The sequence below is a fragment of the Chiloscyllium punctatum genome, chromosome 14, assembly GCF_047496795.1.
Source record: "Chiloscyllium punctatum isolate Juve2018m chromosome 14, sChiPun1.3, whole genome shotgun sequence".
In the NCBI taxonomy this organism is placed as follows: Eukaryota; Metazoa; Chordata; class Chondrichthyes; order Orectolobiformes; family Hemiscylliidae; genus Chiloscyllium; species Chiloscyllium punctatum.
Genome location: NC_092752.1, coordinates 28,000,330 through 28,023,746, shown reverse-complemented (window position 1 = coordinate 28,023,746; position 23,417 = coordinate 28,000,330). Strand labels below are relative to the sequence as shown.

Genomic DNA, 23,417 nt, shown 5'->3' with positions numbered 1-23,417 from the left:
CAAGCATTAATCCACTTTTTGTCGTAAATATTTTATTCAATTACGCACCTCTCTGTCAGAATTATAACAGGAATTGCATCAACTGCTGGTGTACCTTGGTTGAAGTGCATCCCAGAGTTTAAGTTCACAAACTACTGCAGTTTCTTGTCTTTCAAAGGTTGCTTTCAATTGTTTAGGGGAAAAAAAAACCTGACTGTGACTAGTCCTGTATGCAGATGACTTGGAGGTCATTTGGCATATCGCGGCTGTACAGGATATTGGTTAGGCCACTGTTGGAATATTGCGTGCAATTCTGGTCTCCTTCCTATAGGAAGGATGTTGTAAAAAAACAGAAAAGATTCACAAGGATGTTGCCAGGGTTAGAGGATTTGAGCTCATTTGGGAGAGGCTGTGAACAGGCTGGGGCTGTTTACTTTGGAGCATCGGAGGCTGAGGGATGACCTTATAGAGGTTTACAAAATCATGAGGGGCATGGATAGGGTAAATAGATAAAGTCTTTTCCCTGGGGTGGGGGAGTCCAGAACTAGAGGGCATAGATTTAGGGTGAGAGGGGAAAGATATAAAAGGGACCTAATGGATGACGTTTTCATGCAGAGGGTGGTACGTGTATGGAATGAGCTGTCAGAGGAAGTGGTGGAGGCTGGTACCATTACAACATTTATAAGGCATCTGGATGGGTATATGAATGTCAAGGGTTTAGAGGGATATGGGCCACGTGCTGGCAAGTGGGCCTAGATTAGGTGAGGATATCTGGTCAGCATGGATGAATTGGACCAAAGGATCTGTCTCTGTGCTGTACATCTCCGTGACGCTATCTGTCAAATACACAAAAGTAATTTTCCGGCAGGTTTCTGGGCATGGAGGAATGTTTAAAATTCCCTTAATTTAGGACTAAATTTATTTTTTTTTTAATTACTGCACGGCATGGCTGCTGCACAATAATTCATAAATAAGTTCATGGCGGCTGTGCAAAAATGTAATTTTTCTCTGCTTTCTCCGTGTTAGATACTGTCCATTTGCTAGAGAATGGGGCAGAGCATAAATGGTAATCATATGCAACAATTCTTGGAGTGTTTTCTTCATAGATAACATGGGTCAGTTGTTTTGTACAATTCTCTGTTTTGTGGTGTAGCATTACATATGGATTTCCAGTTTGTGTGTATTTAATTTGACTGCTCCAAATCAGGATAGTTGCACCAGATTTAATGTCCAAATTCTTTTTCAAGGAACCGATTCATTCTTTCTCACTCGTTGATGGCACTTATCTATGAAAGATCCTTAACTTTTTAATATTGTTTTCTTTGGCATTTAGCAAGGTGAAAAATATCAGCTTTGGAAAATTCCTCATTCTTCTGCTTTTGCCATGTGGAGGTAGCAGGAAGTGCTCCATATTTAGCATGCTCCCTAAGAATGTACCTCAGAGCCACTTGTTCTGTTTCCCAACTTACGTCAGTCAATTGTGTAGCCCTGTGAACGAGATTACCAGCTCATGCTGAACTGTGAGCACCTTTTATATCTCCCAATGGATTATTCTCATTAAGCACTGTCTAAATTCACCCTACTCGTACAGGTGTGAAAGAAAGTAGGCGTTTGTCTATCCTGGATTCTAATTTATTTATCCAGAAGATCTGTATGTTTTCCTGTTGGTATGCTATCGTATTCCCCCAGTCCTAATTGAGCAATATTTCTGAACAAAGGCTTCTATTTTGCTTCTGTTATTAGTTTAACAGCAAAAGTGTCTCACCGAGCTTGTCCTGACATCTCCCAAATTAGATAGAGTTGCACAGTCACATGTGCTTGTAACTGCCGTTGCCCAAAAGGGAGATCAGAATTTGAGGCTTAATTGCAAGTAGACAGGAACTCCGAATTAGAATTTGATCATCATGTGTTGGAGGGGTGTGGGTGTGGGAAGGGATTCTTGGAGGGTTGTAGTGTTAAATAATTCTACGTCAGCAATTGTACTTGAAGATGAGTCTGTGAAAAGATTTTTTTTTAAAATTGCAACTTCAGTCTCTCTAACTTTCTTAATCCAATAATTTGGCTGACAGTGTGTTTCTTTAATTAATTTCACAGTCGAAGCATCTGTTCATAGCAGTCATGTTCACTGCACAGATAAGACAATTGAGGCAGCAGAGGCATTACTCCATATGGATTCTCCAACCAGCCTGAGGGATGAGAAGAATAGTGGTATGTAAACTTCTTTCCAAAGTTTAAAGGTTTACTCTTAAACGTGTAAAGTTTATTTTGTATAACCCATACCTCTTTTACAAGTTGGAGTAAGTTTCAGAAGCTCATATTTATTGAACATTGGCTTGAAATGAGGGTTGACGTCCTTACAAAAGGAAGATCTTTTGGGGCTGAATTATCCTCACCGCGAAGTTGTTCACATCACTGAAATTCTCTTCTTTATCAAAAGTTAGGGCAGAATGCTTCACCTGAATTCTGCCTCGATTGTAATTAATTTACAGAATGGGGCCCACAACATAAGTCTATAAGTCCCAGAATTTGAACTGACTATGCTGACTAGCTGTGGCTACAGTGCATTTTGGTAGTTGGGGGCCTCTTGAGGACTAACATTTCTATTGAGGGTGTTTTTAATTTGTAGCAGTTCCCCTGAATAAAAGTTCTTTTGGGGAAAATGGACTTGGTTCGTGCTCACCTTTGTAACATTGGGGTCAGAAATATCTAAAGTTTTTATCGTCAACCTAATTCAGAATCCATTAGTGGAAAGATTTGGGATTTAACTTTTTTGTGTTCTACCCTTTCAATTTACAGCGGTTCGAGAGATCCATTTGTGTTTAAGAAATTCCTTCCTCTGTGTTAAAGTCTTCGCTCAGTAGTTAAATTGGGTCTATGTTTGTTGAGTGTTATTCACTGAACTTATGCAGTGTAACACTTAGCCTCAGTGTGCTTGCACGTGAGGGGGAACAGTGAATGATTTGCGAAGCTCAAAACATATAGGGGTCGGTTGACAGCCAATAACACCTGTTATGTGAAGAAAGTGAAGCTATTTCAGCTTAAAGCATATCTGTGTTAAATAGTTTGGTAGAAGGGATTTGGTGAATTGGTAAGGGTGACTGATTTATTGGCTGGTTGAAGTAGAGTGGAAACATGGATAGAACCAATCTGAGAGGTGCCCGTGCGATACTTAATTAACATTTAGCGGTGATATCCTCATCAAAGTGTTGGTGTTTTGTGGTATCCATTAAAGCATATCATTGCACACTTGGACTGAGGATGTAACCAAGAATTTTAAATCAACAAATGCAGGTTTCCATTTGCTCTCTGCTTCAAAATTGCGTTGTGGATGTTGACCTATTCTCCCGTGCTGACGTGAAGTTCTGCACTACGTACAAGAAGATAGGAGCAGGGGTAGATCCTTCTTTCCCAATGAAGGACTTTGGCTGAAACGTCGATTTTTGAAAAAAATTTTTTTTCCTCTGCTCCTGGGATGCTGCCTGACCTGCTGTGCTTTTCCAGCCCCACTCGAATCTTGACTTGGATCATCCAAGTCCACTTCACCACTCAGTGAGATCATAGTTGATCTTCTATCTTAACTGCATCTTCCAATTCCAAGTCAGCCATCTTTTGTTCCAGATTTCCCTCTGAGGAGAAACGTCCTTCCATCATCTACCCTGTCTCATCAATAAGGAATTTTACATTTCAGCAAGATCACTGCTTTATCTAAACTCTAGCATTTGTCGCATAAAGAAATTACCTTTGCGCAGGAACCAGTTCAGATAATCTTTGTTGTGCTCCATCTACATCTTTCCTTCAATTAAACAATGCAGAATGATACGTTGTATCGTCAGTGTCGTCCGAACAGGGCTCTGTACAATTTCAAGAAGACGTCTTTCCTCTTACACACCAATCCCTTGTAGTGAAGACTATAAATAATTGACTCTTCTAATTTCTTGCTGCATATTCACATAGTGCTTTACATACAAAGATGTCCTGGTCCCGATGAATATTAATGTTTCCCAAACTCAAACCTGTTTTATTAAAAAAAAACACTTTTCCTACAAAAGTGAGTAACTTCACATTTCTCATTATATGCCAGTTGTCATGTTCTTGCCCACTTAACCTGTTGACATTCCTCTGCAGCCTCTTTGTGACTTCCTAAGTTTAGATCATCATGAGTAAGTTGGGATCTGCTACATTTGGTACACTGCTCGAAGTCATCGATTTGATTTAAGTGGCTGCTGCTGGTTATAACCCACCATTGTTGCAGCAGATGTGATCTGATGTAGCTGAAAATCATTAAGTCTATATGTTTATATTTGTCAATCTCTTTCAATTATAATTTCCTATGTAAATTAGTCACTTGGATTTCTGATTTCTGGCCATCACATTACTACAAATCATTAAACATACTTGAAATACTTGCCTGTTACCATTTTTATCATAGTTTACGCAAAATCCAAACATTCAAAGTAGGAGTTTCAAAGAAACAGAAATGCCAATAAATTTATCATTTGCATTGCTTTTTATGTCTTAATACTTTTCTTAGTGGCTTTCATTAAGAATAGTGGCTTCTTGCAAAGGCGAGTGGTTAGACCTGAATTTTTTTCTCGGAGCTGCAAGCTGTGCGCTCCACTTTCTAATAGAATTACAAAGAAATTGCATCACGGAAGCCATCTATCCCAAGTCTCCTCCCTCCTAATTCAATGAATCCAATCAGCATTTCTTCCTATTCCTTTCTCCCTCATGCAATAATCTAGTTTCCCTTTTAAAAACTTTTACCTCAACCACTTCATTTGGTAACAAGTTCGACACTGTTATTCAGTAGTACAGAACTTGAGCATTGCTGAAAAATGTTAAATTTTCTTGAAGCTTTACATCCTGCACTCATTATTTTTCCTTTGTCGTTGTGTTTCTTGCGCATCATCCCAGTGAGTGCAAGATGAAAGGCTTTAACTAATATACCACATTTGTGACCCTGAGTAATAGACCCCTTCTCAATCCCCTTCTCATTCTCTCAGAAGTGCCAAATATTTTCTCTCCCTGCGCTATCAGGTCTTTTCATAGTTTTAAAGATTTGTATTGGGTCAATCCTTTCTCTTTTTTCCAGAGAGAAGAATTTGTGTCTGTGCAGTCCTTAGTGACAGTTATAACCAGACCTATTATCATACTTGTAAACCTTTGTTTTCTCTGCCTTTTTAATACCAATATGTCCAGATAATAAGGCATCAAAAAAACTATATAGTACTCCAGTTGTAACCTAACCAGGGCTGGACATTATCACAGCTTCTTTTCCGATTCTGTAGAAATAAACTCTGGGTCTTTGTGTTTTTTTTGCCATTGTTAATGTGTTACTATTTTTAATGTTTGCGGACCTATACCTCAAGATTAATTTGCTTCGCCTCCCCATTTAAAGGGTTAATTTTCCTTATTCTTTCTACCAAAATGTGTCACCTTATACATAGCTACATGGAAGTTCATTTTCCTTTAACATTATTCTTCAAGTTTCTACAAGTTTGCTTGTATGTTGCTACAGTGTTTTCAGTGTTAATTTATGCTTCAATTTGATGTCACCGCAAATGCTTTCTTGGTTTCCCAAGGCAAAATCAGCACCAGTCCCAAAAGCGCACCAATGCCCTCCTGTTGGTCATTCTGAAGGAGAGTCAGGTTGGATTTCGAACTGCTAACTGTGCTACAGATGCTGCCAGACCTACTGAGTCTCTCGAGCATTTTTTGATTTTAATATCTCCTCCGTTCTGTTAGTCTAAGTAACTAGTTTTTGCCATCTTCTGTTTGCTGCTTTTTGGACACCTTGCTGTCTGTTATATTGTTTGACCTATTCTCTGCTTAGATATGAGTTTACCATGAGGTTACCATGCACTTTACAGTTTAATCATATACTGTATGTCTCATCTTTCAGCACGCGGCAATACTAGCAATTGTATTGTTCGAATGCTTTTCTTTTACCCTGTAGCATTTCTTGCTTTCCTTCAAGTTTTGAAAAACGAGAGCCAGCTTCAGAGGTTTTCTTACAAACAGCATTTTGATGATTTTAAAAGCTGTATGAATCTGTGTCTGCAAACATGCTTTTCTGATTTTAATAAGATTATACAGCATTTATTTTGCATCTGATAAGCTAGAAACTAGAGCAGTCGGGGTTACTGAGAGTTGATGTTCTAATGTGTCAATTAATTAGTTTATCTCCAGTTGCATCCAAAGTTGGGAGCATTGAGGCCAAGTGTAGTTCTCAGTTGCAATGGGGTTAAAGACAATGTTCTTTTGAATGTTTAATTGTGTCTGGCCTCTCTAGTTGTCTATGTGCAGTAGTTATCATAGAATGGGAGTCGGTTATAACCTAATCTGTGATCATCCTTGTAAATCTTTATTTTCTGTGCCTTTTTAATATCAAAATGTCCAGATAAAAAGGCAATGATAGCTATACAATACTCTAGTTAAAGCTTAACCAAGGCACTATATTAACACAGTTGCCTGTGTAGAATCCTTCAGGCAGCCCTGTGCCCAGGCAGCTTGGCAGGAGCATTGGTTAAAAGGCATTGGGCATTACTATATGAATGCTAAGGGAGGGCCATTTTACTGGATGGGGAGGTACAGTAGGGTCGAGGTGGGAGGCAGATTTAATAATCGAGTGAGAAAGATGAAAACAGCTGGGCGAGAAAGATGTTCTTAAGGTGGAGTGAGGCTGCAAGTCAGTATGAGGAGATTGATGCCTTGAAGTGGCTTAAGTTTTTTCCAGCAAGAAGTGTTTGGAAATAAAGATAGAAATTCAGAATTTACATTTTGTTAAAATAAGAACTTCATTGTTCAAAAATGTTTGCAAAATGGTGTCAGGATTGGCCCAGGAAGACTGTGTCTGGGCCTGGAACCCAGATGTGCAGGGTTGTGACTGGAATCTGGGATGCAGTTGTGTTAAAACTTAAGGCCTGATTCAGCAAGATTCATTCTTTTTGTCAAAAGTAAAGGGGGAAAAAATATGGTTGTGTCTTTTAAAAATGCCTACCTTAATCTGCAGCCGAGTTGGAGTTGTGGCTGCGTCTTCTGTCTTTTAAAAGGCTGGTTGAGTTCTGACACTTTATTTGGATGTCAGCTTACAGCTGCTCAGTTTATAGAGTCAGATCCTGTGGCAGGGACACCTGGTGGCCAAGTGTGGACATTTCAACACAGCAAATGTGACTGTTTCAAACCAGCGTCATGACGAGTTTATTGACTTTTCAATCCAATGAAAAGGCTTATCAGATATACTGTAAAGTTGTTTGTGTTAGTCAGGGGAAATTACCTATATTATTCCTGTTCATATACAAGGCTGAAGAAGATTCTGATATTGCCAACTGAATCAGTAGGAATCTTGGTCATTATTGTAGTCATTACTTAGGGCTCAGTGGTTAGCACTGCTGCCTCACAGCGTCTGGGACCCGGGTTCACTTCCCACCTCGGGCAACTGTCTGTGTGGAGTTTGCACATTCTCCCGGTGTCTGCATGGGTTTCCTTCCACAGTCCAAAGATGTGCAGGTCAGGTGAATTGGCCATGCTAAATTGCCCATAGTATTAGGTGCATTAGTCAGGGGTGAATGTAGGGGAATGGGTCTGGGTGGGTTACTCTTTGGAGGATTGGTGTGGACTTGTTGGGCCTAAGGGCCTGTTTCCACCCTGTAGGGAATGTAATTTCCCAATGGGTATACCTGTGTATTGAAACGTGAAGGAATTGTGATCTTATTCTCCCTCTCTTGTGTTCCCCCATTGCACTTTCGCTGTCATTTGATCACTCGCGCTCTCACTCTCACTTTTTTCTTCTCACTCATGCGCACACTTTCTCGTGCTCACGCACTCTTGTTCTCACGCTCACTCCCACTCACACGCACACGTTCTCACGCTCACTCCTGCTCACGTGCTCTCGTTCTCATGCTCACGCGCACACGTTCTCACGCTCACTCCCACTCTCGCGCTCTCGTTCTCACGCTCATTCCTGCTCACGCGCACACATTCTCACGCTCACGCACACTCGTTCTCACGCTCACTCTGACTCACGCGCACACATTCTCACGCTAGCTCAACGCTCTCATTCTCGCACTCACTCGTGTATATACACGCTCATTCTCATGCTTACGCACTCTCGTTCTCATGCTAACTGTGGCTCACGCGCACACATTCTCACGCTCGCTCACCGCTCTCGTTCTCACACTCACTCGTGCTCATGCGCACTCATTCTCATGCTCCCTCCCACTCACATTCTCTTGCTATCTGCTGTTCTCACTTTCTCTCGCATTTTTGTTCTCTTGCTCTCTGTCGTGTGCTTGTGCATTCAAAATATTCCAGTTTTCTGGGAGATTTCCAGTGAATTGGAAAACTGCTAATGCCATGCCTTTGTCCTAGATAGGAGGGGAATTGGGAAAGTTATTGGCCAATCAGCCCAGTATCTGTCAGTATTCCAACAGTGGCCTAACCAATGTCCTGTACAGCCGCAACATGACCTCCCAACTCTTGTACTCAACACACTGACCGATAAAGGAAAGCATACTAAGCACCTTCTTCACTATCCTATCTACCTGTGACGCCACTTTCAAGGAGCTATGAAACTGCACTCCAAGGTCTCTTTTGTTCAGCAACATTCCCTAGTACCTTACCATTAAGTGTATAAGTCCTCCTAAGATTTGCTTTCTCAAAATGCCACACCTCACATTTATCTGAATTAAACTCCATCTGCCACTTCTCAGCCCATTGGTCCATCTGGTCCAGATCCTGTTGTAATCTGAGGCAATCCTGATTCCTGAAGAAGGGCTTATGGCCGAAACGTCGATTCTCCTGGTCCTTGGATGCTGCCTGACCTGCTGCGCTTTTCCAGCAACACATTTTCAGCACTAATCCTCTTTGCTGTCCACTATACCTCCAATTTTGGTCTCATCTGCAAACTTACTAACTGTACCTCTTATGCTCACATCCAAATCATTTATATAAATGATGAAAAGTAGAGGACCCAGCACCGATCCTTGTGGCACTCCACTGGTCACAGGCCTCCAGTCTGATAAATAATCCTCTACCACCACCCTCTGTCTTCTACCTTTGAGCCAGTTCTGTATCCAAATGGCTAGTTCTCCCTGTATTCCGTGAGATCCAACCTTGCTAACCAGTCTCCCATGGGGAACCTTGTCGAACACCTCACTGAAGTCCATATAGATCACACTTGTTCAGTAGAATCAAAAGGCGCACTTGTTTAGCTGGAGAGAAACTCCAAAATAAAAAGTGGGGAGAACATGCAAAATTTGCAAAGACAGTTGCTTAAGGCTGGAATTGAACCTAAGTCCCTGTGCTGTGAGGCAGCATTGAGCAACTGGGTTGCCCCCTTTTTAAAATAACCTTTAGATGTGAAGTCTTTAGTGACAGATCATGTGATAGGTAGTATAACTAGATGGGCTGAGGGCGCCCCCTGTAGTTGGAATGACAACAAATGCAGCCCAGAATATAACAAATGCTGCAGAGGAAAATCGATTATCCGAATTTCAGATTATCTGGCAAGATTGCACGGCCCCGATGCTTGGCTAAACTGTGTTATCCAGCATTCGATTATCCAAACATTCGATTATCCCCACAAAATACTCCCCACTTGTGTCGTTCGGATCATCAAAGTTTCTCTATAATTAGTTAAGAGTCTGATATCAAACAGCTCTTCCAGGCTACAGTGTGGTTTTTCCAATCATCTGTTTTCTGAACAATGATTAGGTTGCTTAAAAGTATTTGTGTCACATCAAAAGCAGATCATATAGATCTGTGTTTACCATGTAGGCTTGGCAGTGTAGAAGATGTGAATAAAAAAGATATTTTTTAAAAAGAGAGACAACTTTAGACAAAGCGTGTCTCTATGACTGGGAGCAAATTCTCATTCACGTTGGAAAATATGTTTGAAAACATTATGTATCTATGAACACCACCTGTTCACCAAAAGGCATGACCCCTTATCACTAGTTTCTATACATACAGACAAAACATGACGACACTTTGACTGGCACAACACACACGTCCTAGGACAGGCGAAACAAAGACACACATGAGAATTCTTAGAGGCACAACATTCTAACCAGAACTCCATCAATTTAGATCATAACTACCCTCCCTTGAAAAAAAGAACTAGTAATGACATCACCCACCTGTGAAACCATGACCTGTAAATAGAGAGGTGGGACATACCACCAGCACTTCACTGGAGCCTCTCACTGATGATGTTGCCTAGTATGGTGACGAAATGTCTGAAAGCAAGCATTCCAGCTCTGCGAGCTAACTTATACTTATCATTAACCTAAGCTACAGATCTTCTCAAAAATTGCTAACATTATGTATATTCACGAATCTCATTGGTATGGATGAATGTAACAAAAAAAAGCTTTGTTGGAAGCTTGCATGATGCTTGAGGTTTCTGACATATTTAAAAGTGTAGAAAACCAAAAATCAGATGTCATCTGTTGGGCAAATTTCCTGATTTGCACCTGCAGTCTTGGAGTACTGAGTGTTTCTGAGATAATACTTGCTGATGTTTTCAAATCCCTTTCACCAAGCAAGCATTAGATTCCTGACCTTACACAACTACAGTTACACAGTCCTTTATCCGAAACCCTTTGTGTCCAGCTGGCTTTCTGAATTCAGAATTTTTCGGATTTCAGAATAAGTGACAGTTTCACAGTGGAATAAAAATAATTCTTACCGAACAGCAGATGCACCTGACAGTACTCGGAGCCCTGAGACAGAATTGATGCCTGCCAGTGTTGGGCCACACCCCCACGTCACATATGAGTGACATGGGTTGAGTGGGTGTGGAGTTGGGTTAACTGTTAGCACATCAAACAACCTTGTTATGGAGAACAAAACCTCACAAAAAGAACTTTGGATTTCTGAGCTTTTTTGGATTTCAGGATTTTGGATAAAGGATTGTGTACCTATACTATGCTGCAGAATTAAGGGGAGTGGTCAGCTTAACACACAGTTCAATCTTGGTAACAAAATAATGTTTCTTATGTGTTATAGTATAATGTTTATGTAGCTTTAAAATTACATATTCAATTTACTATGAAGTGATCATAACCTTGGCTTATCACTGCCAAATTGTAGCCAGGATCTGGTAGTTTCATTTTTGTTAGAGAGTTCTCCATGATTATAGGATGTTGATAGGTGAAATTGCAACTACTAGTGCTCAGTATGTAATGTATGAATAATGTCAAGGGACCAGCAGATCTCCAGTGGTATTTTTGACTCAGAATAAATCTGTCACTGTACAATTGTAGGTTTTGTACAGTCTACTGAATGATAGACAGTCAGTCCTACTACAACGCGGTAGTTCCATTCTCGTGCAATCCCACATTATAGGAAAATCGCGTAATAGCAGCACCATTAAACAAATGTGGTCAGAATCCTGTTATAACCCATACAATGCTTTAAAAGTTAATGCTTTAGAAAGTGTCCCCAATTTGTCAATCATGTTATAGCGAGTTCACGTGAACAAAGCGTGTGTTATAGCAGAATGACCTATATTCTGTTTCTGCGTATGTATTGCTCATTTAAAGGAACACTTCTCCTGCAAATACCTCCCCTCTTACTTTCCTTGCAATCTTGCCAGATAATCACATGCTGGATAATTGAGGTTCCTCTCTCATCGCGGGTGGCATGGTGGCTCAGTGGTTAACACTGCTACCTCTCAGCACCAGGGATCCGGGTTTGATTCCAGCCTCAGGTGGCTGTCTGTGTGGAGTTTGCACATTCTCCCCGTGTCTGCGTGGGTTTCCTCCGGGTGCTCCGGTTTCCTCCCACATTTGAAAAGATGTGCAGGCCAGGTGAATTGGCCAGGCTAAATTGCCTGTAGAGTTAGGTGAGTTCGTCAGGAGTAAATGTAGGGAAGTAGGTCTGGGTGGGTTACTCTTTGGAGGGTCGGTGTGGACTTGCTGCGCCGAAGGGCCTGTTTCCTCACTGGAGGGAATTCAATCTAATCTCTGGATATCCAAAGGATGCAGACAGGTCTTTGATTTGACAACTTCTATGAAAGCAGCAACTTCTGACTGGATATTGCTCCCTCGGGCTGCATTTGAAGTATCTGCTTGAGTGAGGGTTGAACTCGCAAGTTCCTTTCTTGCAGATTGTAGGTGAGGAAGGAGGAGGTCAGAGAAGGAAATCTCTTTCACGTGAGGCTGCAGAGGGAGGAATGAGAAGCCACTAAACAGGTTATAATATATAGAAGTGAAACCAAACCAGGATACTGGAGGAGAGGCAGCGGAGGATGACTGTCTGGTTGACCTTGGCCAAAGGTTAGGTCAGTTAGCGGGGACCAGCTTTTAGTTTGCAACTGCATTTTGTGAAGATTGAAACCTCAATTTTGAAAGAAGGGAATTGCATCCAATACACACTTCAGCACCTGTAGCCTTGCTAAAGTACTTCATGTTCAATCAATAGTCAGCATTGAGACAATGGAGAATCCCAGAGAAATCATTGCAGTAAATGACTGACTAATCATTTGTTTAGTTGTTTGAGCTAAGTAAGGCATGTTGGTCAGGAGACTGACGGACGTCTGTTCCTCTTCGAGCTGTATCAGGAGATATTTTAATGGCAATTTGGAATTACTGGAACTGTAGCTTAATGCTTCACCCAAAATGAAAGCCACCGAAATTGCAATGCTCCATTTCTCATGCCGTGAAGTGTTGGCCTGTTTTACATGCTGTTTGGATGAAACTTGAACCCACAACTTCTGAACTATTCAGTTCTGGTGACAAACTGAAAAGTAATTAATTTTGCCCACAGAATGTAGTGGCCCAAGAAATAGTGGAAGCGGTGGTGGTCATCTTTCAGATTCTATAGATTCTAGAGCAGTTCCTTTTAGGTTGGAGGATTGCTAGTATAACCCTAATATTTCAACATGGAGCTAGAGTGAAAACAGAACTATAGACTGGTTAGCTTGACATCAGTAGAGGGGAATATGCTGGAGTCCATTATAAAAGATTTAATGGCAGATTACTTGGAAAACAGACAGTACCCGTGACCGAGTCAACGTGGATTTACAACGTGGGAAATCATACTTGACAAATCTCTTTGGAATATTTTAAGGATGTAACTAGTAGAGTTGATGGGGGGAGTCAGTGGACGTGATTTACTTGGACTTTCAGAAGGATTTTGATAAGATTTCAGAGAGAGATTAGCATGAAAAATCAAAATGCATGGATTGGGGTGGTGACACATACAGACTGGAAACGAAAGTAGGAATACGTGGTCTTGAGTTGGTTGTTAAGCCATGATTGTACTGAACTGCAGAGCATGGTCACACCACCAAATAACTTACTGTTACTCCTATTTCCTATATTTCTGTGATACTCTGATCTGACTGCGCTCTTAAGTGGACGGTAATTTTATTCCAAAATGTTAGTCTTGGGGGATGTACTCTGAGGCATTTGGGTAGTACTTTACACTTTGACCAATGGTGGCAGATGAACAGCATCACTGAAATGCTTCCAGATTGGTTATATCTACTCTCTGTGAAGTTAATGTAACTACAGGGGAAAGATAAGGATGAGGGAGATTTGTGGAAAAGCATGAAGGGAAATTGGTGAGGATTAAAGAAAGTTTAAAGAAAACACTTGGAATTTATTAGTTGTTGAGCTTAATTCATTGTCATGCTTATATTGCAAGCATGTACATAAAGAACTTGTCCAGATTGCTTGAGTGAACCTTAAAGCCTCTCATTAATTGGTTTTAAATAATTTAATCTAACATTCATGTAAAACAATGATAGTTATGAATGCTATGAAATGAACAGCTGAGTAATTTATTCAGTCCTGAATTTTCCCAAGTATTTTCAGTAATCTGGCAGACATTGCTTGGCATATCATCTTGATCAAGCTGCAAATCCTTCTGTCTTCTAGACCAAGTTAAATATTGTGTGGTACTTTAAAAGTTGCCCTTCGCCATTGGATCGAGTTTTTGCTTTCATCAGCTCTTTAAATAACACAAGTGTGTCTTGAGCTCCTCGAGTCACCTTGCACATTTTTAAAACAGTGTTTTATGAATTTGTATAATGCTGAGCTGTGGATATGAACCAGTCTTGTTTTCCAAAGTTAAGATTTACTGATCGATAGGATTGACCACAGAAAGAACAATAAAGAAGTCAGCTCTCAGACAATACAATTTTCAATTCGGTTTATATTTTTGAGAGGCATCTTATTTTTTTTAATGTTGTCCCCTTTTGATTTGATTAAATTACCTGATTTTGACTCATACTCCTTATTGCTCTGAGTGCTCTTTCAGTACTAAGTAACATAGTTAGACACTATTCAACTTCAGTTTTGCTTGTTATGGATTGATCAGTGCTTGAGGTACAAGCTGGTATAAAACGATACCACTGGGAACCTGTGATGAATGTCAAGGGGATGTTGTTGCTTTTACTTAATTTAAAAGGTGAGACCTTGTACACCCAATTCATTGTTGATTTGAGGCAGTTTGTGGTTATTCAGGAAGCACTTTAGGTTGCAATAGGGGAAGACATTGATTATCAAAGGTGGAAGTACCTTTGTCGGAAAGTGTACCAAGTTGAGTACTGGGTATGAAATGTGCTCTGTCTTCAGGGCCATTTATTCTTATTTATCTGTAAGGTGTGAATGACAAATATTCACTTTTTTTGTTAGGTTTAATCTTTTTAAACTTTTTTGTGTAGTCCAGGTATTTGTGCCACCCTGTGTGTCGACTCCAGAATTTGTTCATGCTGCCATGAGGCCTGACGTGATCACGGAGACGGTGGTGGAAGTGTCTACAGAGGAGTCTGAGCCAATGGACACGTCTCCTGCGTTACCAATACTAGAGCCCCCAGAGCCAACCAAAAAGAAGAAAGGTACAAGGCATTCTCAGCATTGCAAGTAGTGAAATATCCAGAGTATCTGGACCATATCTTGAATAGGGCATGCTATCTGCTGTTTTTGGGGAGAATTTACACATCTTCCCCCCCCGCCCCCCCCAAAAACATTTTAAGGTGAAAGTGGTTATGGTTTGTAACTCAGTAACATTTGATATAATAAAACAAAACCCTCTTTACTGATAAGGTTTCAAATGGAAATAACTTGAACAATTTTTAACTGACTTTATACTAGCTGCAGGTCACAATGTTAAATTACCCCTAACTGGCATCATTTGACACTGAATTGGTCATTTCACTACATGTGGTTGGCTGGTGCAGGGGAATGAAACTGTTTGTATTAATGCATTTGAGATTTTGCAATAAAAGTGTAGTTAAGACACTACTGCTTTTCTGTGCGTCTGGCATCTGTAGAAAGGTTAATTTTTTCGATACTTTGCATGAAAGTTCCATTCCCCAACATTGACATTTTGGATGCAAAAATTGAACAAAATATTTGTTTGCAAATCATTACTTTTGAAGTTATAATGTGGTACCAGGAAAAGTTTTTGAGTAATGATCCAGTGTCAACTTTAGTGATGGATCTAGCTGTCCACATGGGCCTTTTACTGCTGTGATCTTCGATGTGTTGTGATTGACAGTTATTTGCTTTATTCTGTTTTGACTAGACTGCCCAATGCTCTTGGTTTTAGGTCAAAATTCAACCTCTGTATTGTGGTTGAAGGTATTGTTTTGTCTGACATGGAACCATGGGAATCTAACCTAACCTAATCTATTTTAATGTAAATGTATGAAGACTCCCGCCTGTAAATCTGTCAGTCAGAGTAGGGGTTGAAATACCACAGTTGGGATTTAGGACGGAGCTTGAACATTTGCAGCCATATGGATGTCAGGTGACACTATGCTGTTACAATTCCACACCCCCTTTTTTTTCCCAATTTGAGGCAAGTGCTTATGAGGAAATTTCACTGGAGTTTTAAGTAATTTACTGTCAGGCTGAAGGCCGCATCAAATTAAGGTTTTAAAGGTTTTTTTTTTCTTATTTATGAATAAAGTAGCACTTTGAATTCACGATCAACCGTAGCAAAGCCACATTCTGCTAAGTTGTTTTCTGTAACTCTCCCTTTCCTTTCTGAAGCAGTTCAACTATATAATTGAACTGGGGCCAGAGTTGCCCTTTTCACTAATTTAGTGAGATTTATAGTAAATGAGCATTCCAATCTGTCTTACAGCTGGTCGAAAACCAAAGAACCAGCAGTCTGGGTTGCCTGATAGTCCATCGGAACTGTCTGTGAAAAAGAAGGCTAGAGAAGGGAAGGGTAAGTGTAGCTGTCAAAGGCGAACTCCCATACTGTCAAAACCACGGGAAGGGAGAGGGTGGGAATTCGAAGGATTTTGCACTCTTGAGCAGATCAGTAAATTGATGGGGGTGAACCTAGTTGAAAGTTCACTACCAAATATTTAAATCCAGGTCATATTTTTGGAGGCAAAGCACTTGCACAAATGTGCCCCTGTTCTATTAATCACTAGTAGCTTGTTACTGAGATAACGGGAATTGGTATAACACAACGGGCTGACCTGCAGACCACCCACACTGGAAGATTACAGGTGCTGGTGAACCTGTATAACTGGCCTGGTATCTCTTTAATTTGTGGAATTCCTTTAACTCAGCTGACAAACATACCATCTTAACCTCGCTTTGAGCTTTTCGATGGTTTTGCATTTTAATTGCTTGAAGATGTTGCTATTGCAGAGCGTTAATGTGCTCGGTGGGAACATTTAGCCACTGAAACAGAGCCAGAAAAAGGCTTGGCTTTCATTCTCAATCTGGGCTGAGTTTCTTTATCCCAGCCTGCGCTGTTGTGTCTACAGGGGGAATGGACTCAGTTGCCTCCAGTGCTCACACACTGGGATTGGACAGTTGACTGCCCCTGATAAAACGGAACATGCGGCGTTGCATTCCTTTTGCGGTCAAATGGTTCACTGACCCTTATCGTTTAGACTTTCACCTGAAGTATGATCATTGAAAGGGTTCAGAAAGGATTTACAAGGATGTTGCCAGGTTTGGAGGATTTGAGCTATAGGGAGAGGCTGATCACGCTGGGGCTGTTTTCCCTGGAGTGTCGGAGGCTGAGGGGTGACCTTATGGAGGGTTACAAAATTATGAGGGGCATGGATAGGATTAATAGGCAAAGACTTTTCCCTGGGGTCGGGGAGTTCAGAACTAGAGGGCATAGGTTTAGGGTGAGAGGGGAAAGATATAAAAGAGACCTAAGGGGCAACTTTTTCACGCAGAAGGTAGTAAGTGTCTGGAATGAGCTGCCAGTGGATGTGGTGGAGGCTGGTACAATTGCAACATTTAAGAGGCATTTGGATGGATATATGAATAGGAAGGGTTTGGAGGGATATGGGCCGGGTGCTGGCAGGTGGGACTAGATTGGGTTGGGATATTTGGTTGGCATGGACGGGTTGGACCGTAGGGTCTGTTTCCGTGCTGTACATCTCTATGACTCTGTTTGCCTGAATGTACTGCACCTTCCCCCAAATCCCAGACTTCCACCTCAACAAAGAACCTAGGCCTTGGGAGAGAAAGCTAATGGAGTCACAGAGCAATTGGCAAGTAATTAAGGATTGGAAGCATTGTGGGCATGTTGTACTTTGCACAGAGGGGACGGTCATCTTCATGTGTGAAGGGAACGATATTCTCTTGATTAATTTGAATTAAAGCCTGTTTTTTCTGGGAAGGAAAGGGGTGGAATCTATTCTTTCTTTACAAGTCCCTTGGTGCTTCTGATTCCTCCAGAGTGCAGTGGCAAAAGACAGGAATGGAATTGCTGTAATCCTGCAGTGATTGAGGGCATTCCCTGGAAGGGAGAAGCTTAAAAAAAATTTGTGAAGGATGCTCAACGTTATAAAACTGTTGATTTCGCCTGGGGTGAGTTGAAGCTGGAAGGTGCAAACTCATCGCATAAAAAGCAAGGGAAGGAATTTCTTTGCCCACAAGCTTTTTAAAAAACGTGAGTGTGGATTTATAGAAAATAGAAATTTCAAAATTTATTGGTGAAAACATGAAATGGGCAAAGTAGCCCCCCCCTCCCCCAACATCCATGGTCCCTGCTAGGAAGTCACGTAAGCTATGTATCAGGAATGAGAGCGCCAAGATTTAAAGTAAATGGCAAAAGAAGCAAAAGCACCGTGAGGAAATAATAACTCTTTGGGTAAAGAGTGAACATCAGGAATGCACTGCCCAAGAGTCAAAAGAGAATTAGATAGTTGTTTGATAAAGAGGAATGTCCAGGGTTACAAGGAGAAGGCAGGGGATTGCGTAAGAACTGGTATAGACATGATAGACTGAACGGCCTCCTTTGTAACTGTTTTACGAGATGAGTAAGGATCTTCACAGCCAATGTCCTGCTATAGTTGCTCCTTAGGTTTGCACTCTGAGAAAGACTTTGAAGGTAGGTGCCTGAGGATGACGGTGCTGTGTAACCAAGCAACAGTATAGGACAAAAGCAAAATACTGCGGAGGGAAAGCTGAAAGAGTCAGAGAATGCTAGAAAAACTCAACAGCTCTGGCAGCATTAGTGGAGAGAAAGAGTTGATGTTACAAATCTGGGATGACTCTTGTAGAAAACTGAAAAAATTATACCAAACTCTGTTAACTCTGTTTCTTTCTCCACAGATGTGGACAGACCTGCTGAGTTTCTCCCAACAGAATTGAACGTTTGCCTTTGGGCGAAGCCAGGAGGATTGGAAATTTAGGCAAACCCTTTATTGCTCTGTTAGAAGCTTGTATTTTGTCCTTATCCTCAAGATTTTAAAATGGTCACATGGAAGCGCTGTTTTAATATAATCCTTTTCCGTCGCAATTTAAATAAAATTTAACATTTATCAGAAAATACAGAATGATCCAGGCCTTGGCATTACAATCTTCACTTACCTTGCAAGTCATGCTGAATGTACTTGGTGGTCCCTTTTACTCCTCACTAAATTCTCACTGTCTTACATAGATCCTGTGGTCAGGAGCATCCATGTAAATCATTTTGAGTGTCTTCTCCACTGACACTTGTCAGCTTGGGCTAAGTAGGTGAGCAGTAGCTGCTCATTGCCTCACGTCTTGGCAGATATTAGTAATTCCGCGGGGATTGTGAAAGGGAACTGAATTCTGCTATTCTCATTGTGTTCTCAAAGCTGGAAGTTTGCTGCCTTGCATATGAGGAATGTTGATCAGGAATGTATGCTTTATTCCCACTTAGCTTGAACATGTGTCATTAACTCTTGAACTTTGCACTTGTCTGGAGTGAGCCACTCATATTCTGCTGTGTTTTGCTTCCCCAGGGAACACTACTTACCTCTGGGAGTTCCTCCTCGATCTATTACAAGACAAAAGCACCTGCCCGCGATACATCAAGTGGACTCAGCGGGAAAAGGGCATCTTCAAGTTGGTTGACTCTAAGGCAGTCTCCAAGCTTTGGGGCAAACACAAGAACAAGCCAGACATGAATTATGAGACAATGGGTAGGGCACTAAGGTAACGGCACCTTTCTGAAAAGAAAATTAGTAAATAAAACAGTAACCTACAGTGGCCATTGAATTTACAACTTTGTAGAATTTATCTATTTCTGAAAATAATGCCTTGGTGTAAAGAGAGATTTCATTTTAAAATTAGTATTCTGGGTAATTCTGAAGTGAATTTTTGTTTTAAGTTATCTTTGCCAGTTACGTCAAGGTGTTTGATTGGGTTTGTTAGTGCATTGCAAACTTCCCTTGCAGCGGGTGTCAAATCAAATTTGCTGTTCACCACTAGTGGGTGGAGGAGGGGAAATTGACATGTTTATAATGTATTTGCAAAACGTGACGATTTAATGGTCTACAGAACACATTAAATATTCCACCTTTTAATGCGCTAGCATTTAAACGGATAACAAAACTAAGTGTTGCGGTTCAATTAACTAATAGTTTGAACAGAGAATTGTAGTTCTGAATTGCTGTCGTTCTCCCATCATTAAGGGCATCAGCAACATTGTATGTTTACTTCAAAGATGTACTGTAGCTTGCACGTATCTCTCCAGGAGAGCCACGTGCTTTGACATAACAGGAAAGTCACTGCTCATTCTGCCTAATTGAATTCATTCTTCACGTCTGTACAATTTGTGCTTTTTATTCTGAATTGTTATATTCGCATATCAAGCTATTTTTAGCACATTATTACTTTGACAACAACTAGGGCATCACTTTCTCAAATGTGAGGGTGTACCGGGTGCCCTGTACTAATTTATTTGCATTATGCTGACATTGGATTGCATTTGAGGAGGGATACAAAGTTGCTAAATTGAAAAGAAATGTAGGCTGTTACCTAAGTTGGTACTTCAGTTGAATTGGTTCGCTCAAACTTGGAGATATTTTGGAAGACAAATTGTATTTCTTCATCTGCATATTGACAGTGACTGTGGATAGGAACAATCTACTCTCTTGGATGTGAATGATAAAGGCACCCTGAAAAGGGGAAGAAAGTATAACGTTCAGAAGATTATAGTTTTTTCTCAGTAGAATTGTTAAGTACTTTGCTTTCAGATGGGTCTGTTCTGTGTTAACCCATGTTTGAATTTATAACAAATGCCCCAAAACAGCCTCAACTGAGAGCTGTTGGGTATTCAGAGAAAAATATCAAAACCTTAATTTGATTAATAGTGACGTGAGGAACTTATTCACTTGACTTCATATTAATAAAGATTTAAAGAAAAATACTTAATAGTGAAGAAGGAACAATTGAAGGTGCATAAAAAACTAGGTAGGCCTGACTTTTAGGCTGTGCTGGATTTGGGACAAGAGTCTTGAGTCCTTGATTTGGCTCAAGGATCACTCAATGGACTGTAAACGCCTGGCGATTGACGATGATAACTTGTCCAGCACGTCACCTTGGCACCATAGCACCGAGCCAACTTGGCCTGGTATCAATTAAAATTATTGCATGGCAGCTTATAAAGTCTGGTTTTCAGACTGTTTTGAGGCTCTGTATCTGCATTAGCAGGTATCACTTTACAAGTTACTGTAATGAAGACTTTGAATACAGATTTCTTAGCTCTGAGTTCTGGGCTGAAAGTCCTCCATTTGGTTCAGTAGATTCAGTAATTTTACAATTCCACCATTCCCAACATTTCACTTGTACACAATTTATAGGACGTTTTACAGATTGTGATAACGTTTGCACAAATGTTGGCACTTGAGCTTTGTGCACGTTTATATGCTTTTGTAAGTCTTAATGGCATCATATTTCAACAGCTACTTATATTTATATAGCGTATTCCATGTGGTTTAAAAATACAAAGTGCACCACAGGAACATAATCGGAGAAAGTTCAACAATGGGATGTGTTTGGGCGGGAGACAAGAGCTCTGTTGAAGAGTTTGTGTTTGAACAGAACCTTAAAGGGAGAGGGGGGCGGTGAGGTAAAGGAAGAAGGGGAGTGAAGTACAGGGAGTGGGGGGAAGTGCGATACGGGGAGTGGGGGCGGGGCGGTGCGGTACGGGGAGTGGGGGCGGGGCGGTGCGATATGGGAAGTGGGGGGTGGTGAGATATGGGAAGTGGGGGGCGGTGAGATATGGGAAGTGGGGGGCGGTGAGATATGGGAAGTGGGGGGCGGTGAGATATGGGAAGTGGGGGGTGGTGAGGTACGGGAAGTGGGGGGCGGGGTGGTGAGATATGGGAAGTGGAGGGCGGTGAGATATGGGAAGTGGAGGGCGGTGAGATACGGGGAGTGGGGGGGGCGGTGAGGTACGGGGAGTGGGGGGGGGCGGTGAGGTACGGGGAGTGAGGGGGCAGTGAGGTACTGGTAGAGGGGGAGCGGTGAGGTACGGGGAGTGAGGGGGGAGGCGGTGAGGTACTGGTAGAGGAGGAGTGAGGTACAGGGAGTGAGGGGGGAGGCGGTGAGGGCGGTGAGGTACTGTTAGAGGGGGAGTGAGGGGGGCGGTGAGGTACGGGGAGTGAGGGGGGGTGGTGAGGTATGGGTAGTGAGGGGGCGGTGATGTACGGGGAGTGAGGTACTGGTAGAGGGGGAGTGGGGGGGGGCGGTGAGGTACTGGGAGTGACGGGGGCGGTGAGGTACGGGGGGTGAGGGGGCGGTGAGGTACTGGTAGAGGGGGAGTGAGGTACGGGCAGTGAGGGGGTGGGGGGCGGTGAGGTACGGGAAGTGAGGGAGTGGCGGTGAGGTACAGGAATGGGGCGGTGAGGTACTGTTAGAGGAGGAGTGGGGGGGCGGTGAGGTACGGGGAGTGAGGGGGCGGTGAGGTACGGGGAGTGAGGGGGCGGTGAGGTACGGGGAGTGAGGTACTGGTAGAGGGGGAGTGAGGTACGGGGAGTGAGGGGGGAGGGCGGTGAGGTATGGGGAGTGGGGGGGACGGTGAGGTACGGGGAGCGAGGGGGAGGCCGGTGAGGTACGGGGAATGATGGGGGTACCGGTGAGGTACGGGGAGTGAGGGGGTTGGGGCGGTGAGGTACGGGGAGTGAGGGGGGCAGTGAGTTTCGGGGAGTGAGGGGGGGTTGCACTGTGTTATGGGGAGTGGGGGGGGGGCGGTGACATACAGGGAGCGGTGGGGGGGTGAGGTACGGGGAGTGAGGGGGGGACGGTGAGGTACGGGGAGCGAAGGGGGGGCGGTGAGGTACGGGGAGCGAGGGGGGGCGGTGAGGTACGGGGAGCGAGGGGGGGGCGGGCGGTGAGGTTCGGGGAGTGGGGGGGGGGAGGTGGTGAGGTTCGGGGAGTGGGGGTCCAGAGAATTTGGACTAGAGAAGTGAAAAATTCTCAGAATACACACAAGAAACCAGAATTGGAGGAACACAGTTGTAGAACTGGCAAAAATTAGAATTTGGGATGAAGAATGCTGAGGAATTTTAATATAAAATGTTAGCTTCAGTGGAGGCAGTAGCTTTGTGCAAGCTCAGTTTTGGGCAGTGTAGCTTTCAATAAAGCTAGGGTGGGAGGCTTACTTAGAAAGCACTGAAATAGTCACATTTGGAGATTACACAAACATCGCTGAAGTTTCCAGCAGTACTTAGGCTGCAGTACTGCGTGTGGAGCAGGGTGTTCGGATGGTGGTAGAATAGGCATTATTGCTGCTGGCAGAATATGAGACTGGAACTCACCATGAAAGAATGCCAGTGTTTTAGAGTTTGATTTAACCCTAGACAGTGTATAAATATCAGCGCCATTCCCAATTCCTGCTTTTATTCAGTGTTGATTTGTGTGCACTATTGAGGGTTCTGGCAGCCAGATGGAAGAGTGAAGTTGAGGCTACGGCCAGATCTGTCATGACCTTATTGGGTGACAGAGCAGGTTCAGAGAACTGCATAGCCGACTGTGGGAATCAAGATGTTTTTAGCTGAGGACAGCTAAGCTCCCACCAAGTATCAGCTGAATGTGCCTCTGCCATTGCAGACTCAATGGGTCCACTCAGTCCAATAAAGAGCACCTGGTTATCCATCTTGAAGAAAAGTTGTGCAGTAAAATTTCTGCCTCCAATGGAATGTGTTTCCATGTCTGATCAGAAATTGGAAGCAATAAAAAAAATTGAAC

The 23,417-nt window shown here is 42.3% G+C and overlaps 1 protein-coding gene across 5 annotated transcripts in view; it reads left to right on the top strand.

Moving 5' to 3' along the window:
* LOC140485677 (ETS-related transcription factor Elf-2-like) overlaps positions 1-23,417 on the top strand; it is a 176,042-nt gene that overhangs the window by 139,100 nt on the left and 13,525 nt on the right. For 4 of the 5 annotated variants that reach the window (XM_072584084.1, XM_072584085.1, XM_072584082.1 and 1 more), the window contains 4 exons: positions 2,074-2,187; positions 14,654-14,827; positions 16,081-16,167; positions 19,187-19,379. In XM_072584084.1, the coding sequence (XP_072440185.1) occupies positions 2,074-2,187; positions 14,654-14,827; positions 16,081-16,167; positions 19,187-19,379 (568 nt within the window). The remainder of the gene's footprint in view (positions 1-2,073; positions 2,188-14,653; positions 14,828-16,080; positions 16,168-19,186; positions 19,380-23,417) is intronic. The other variant, XM_072584086.1, reaches the window with a different exon arrangement.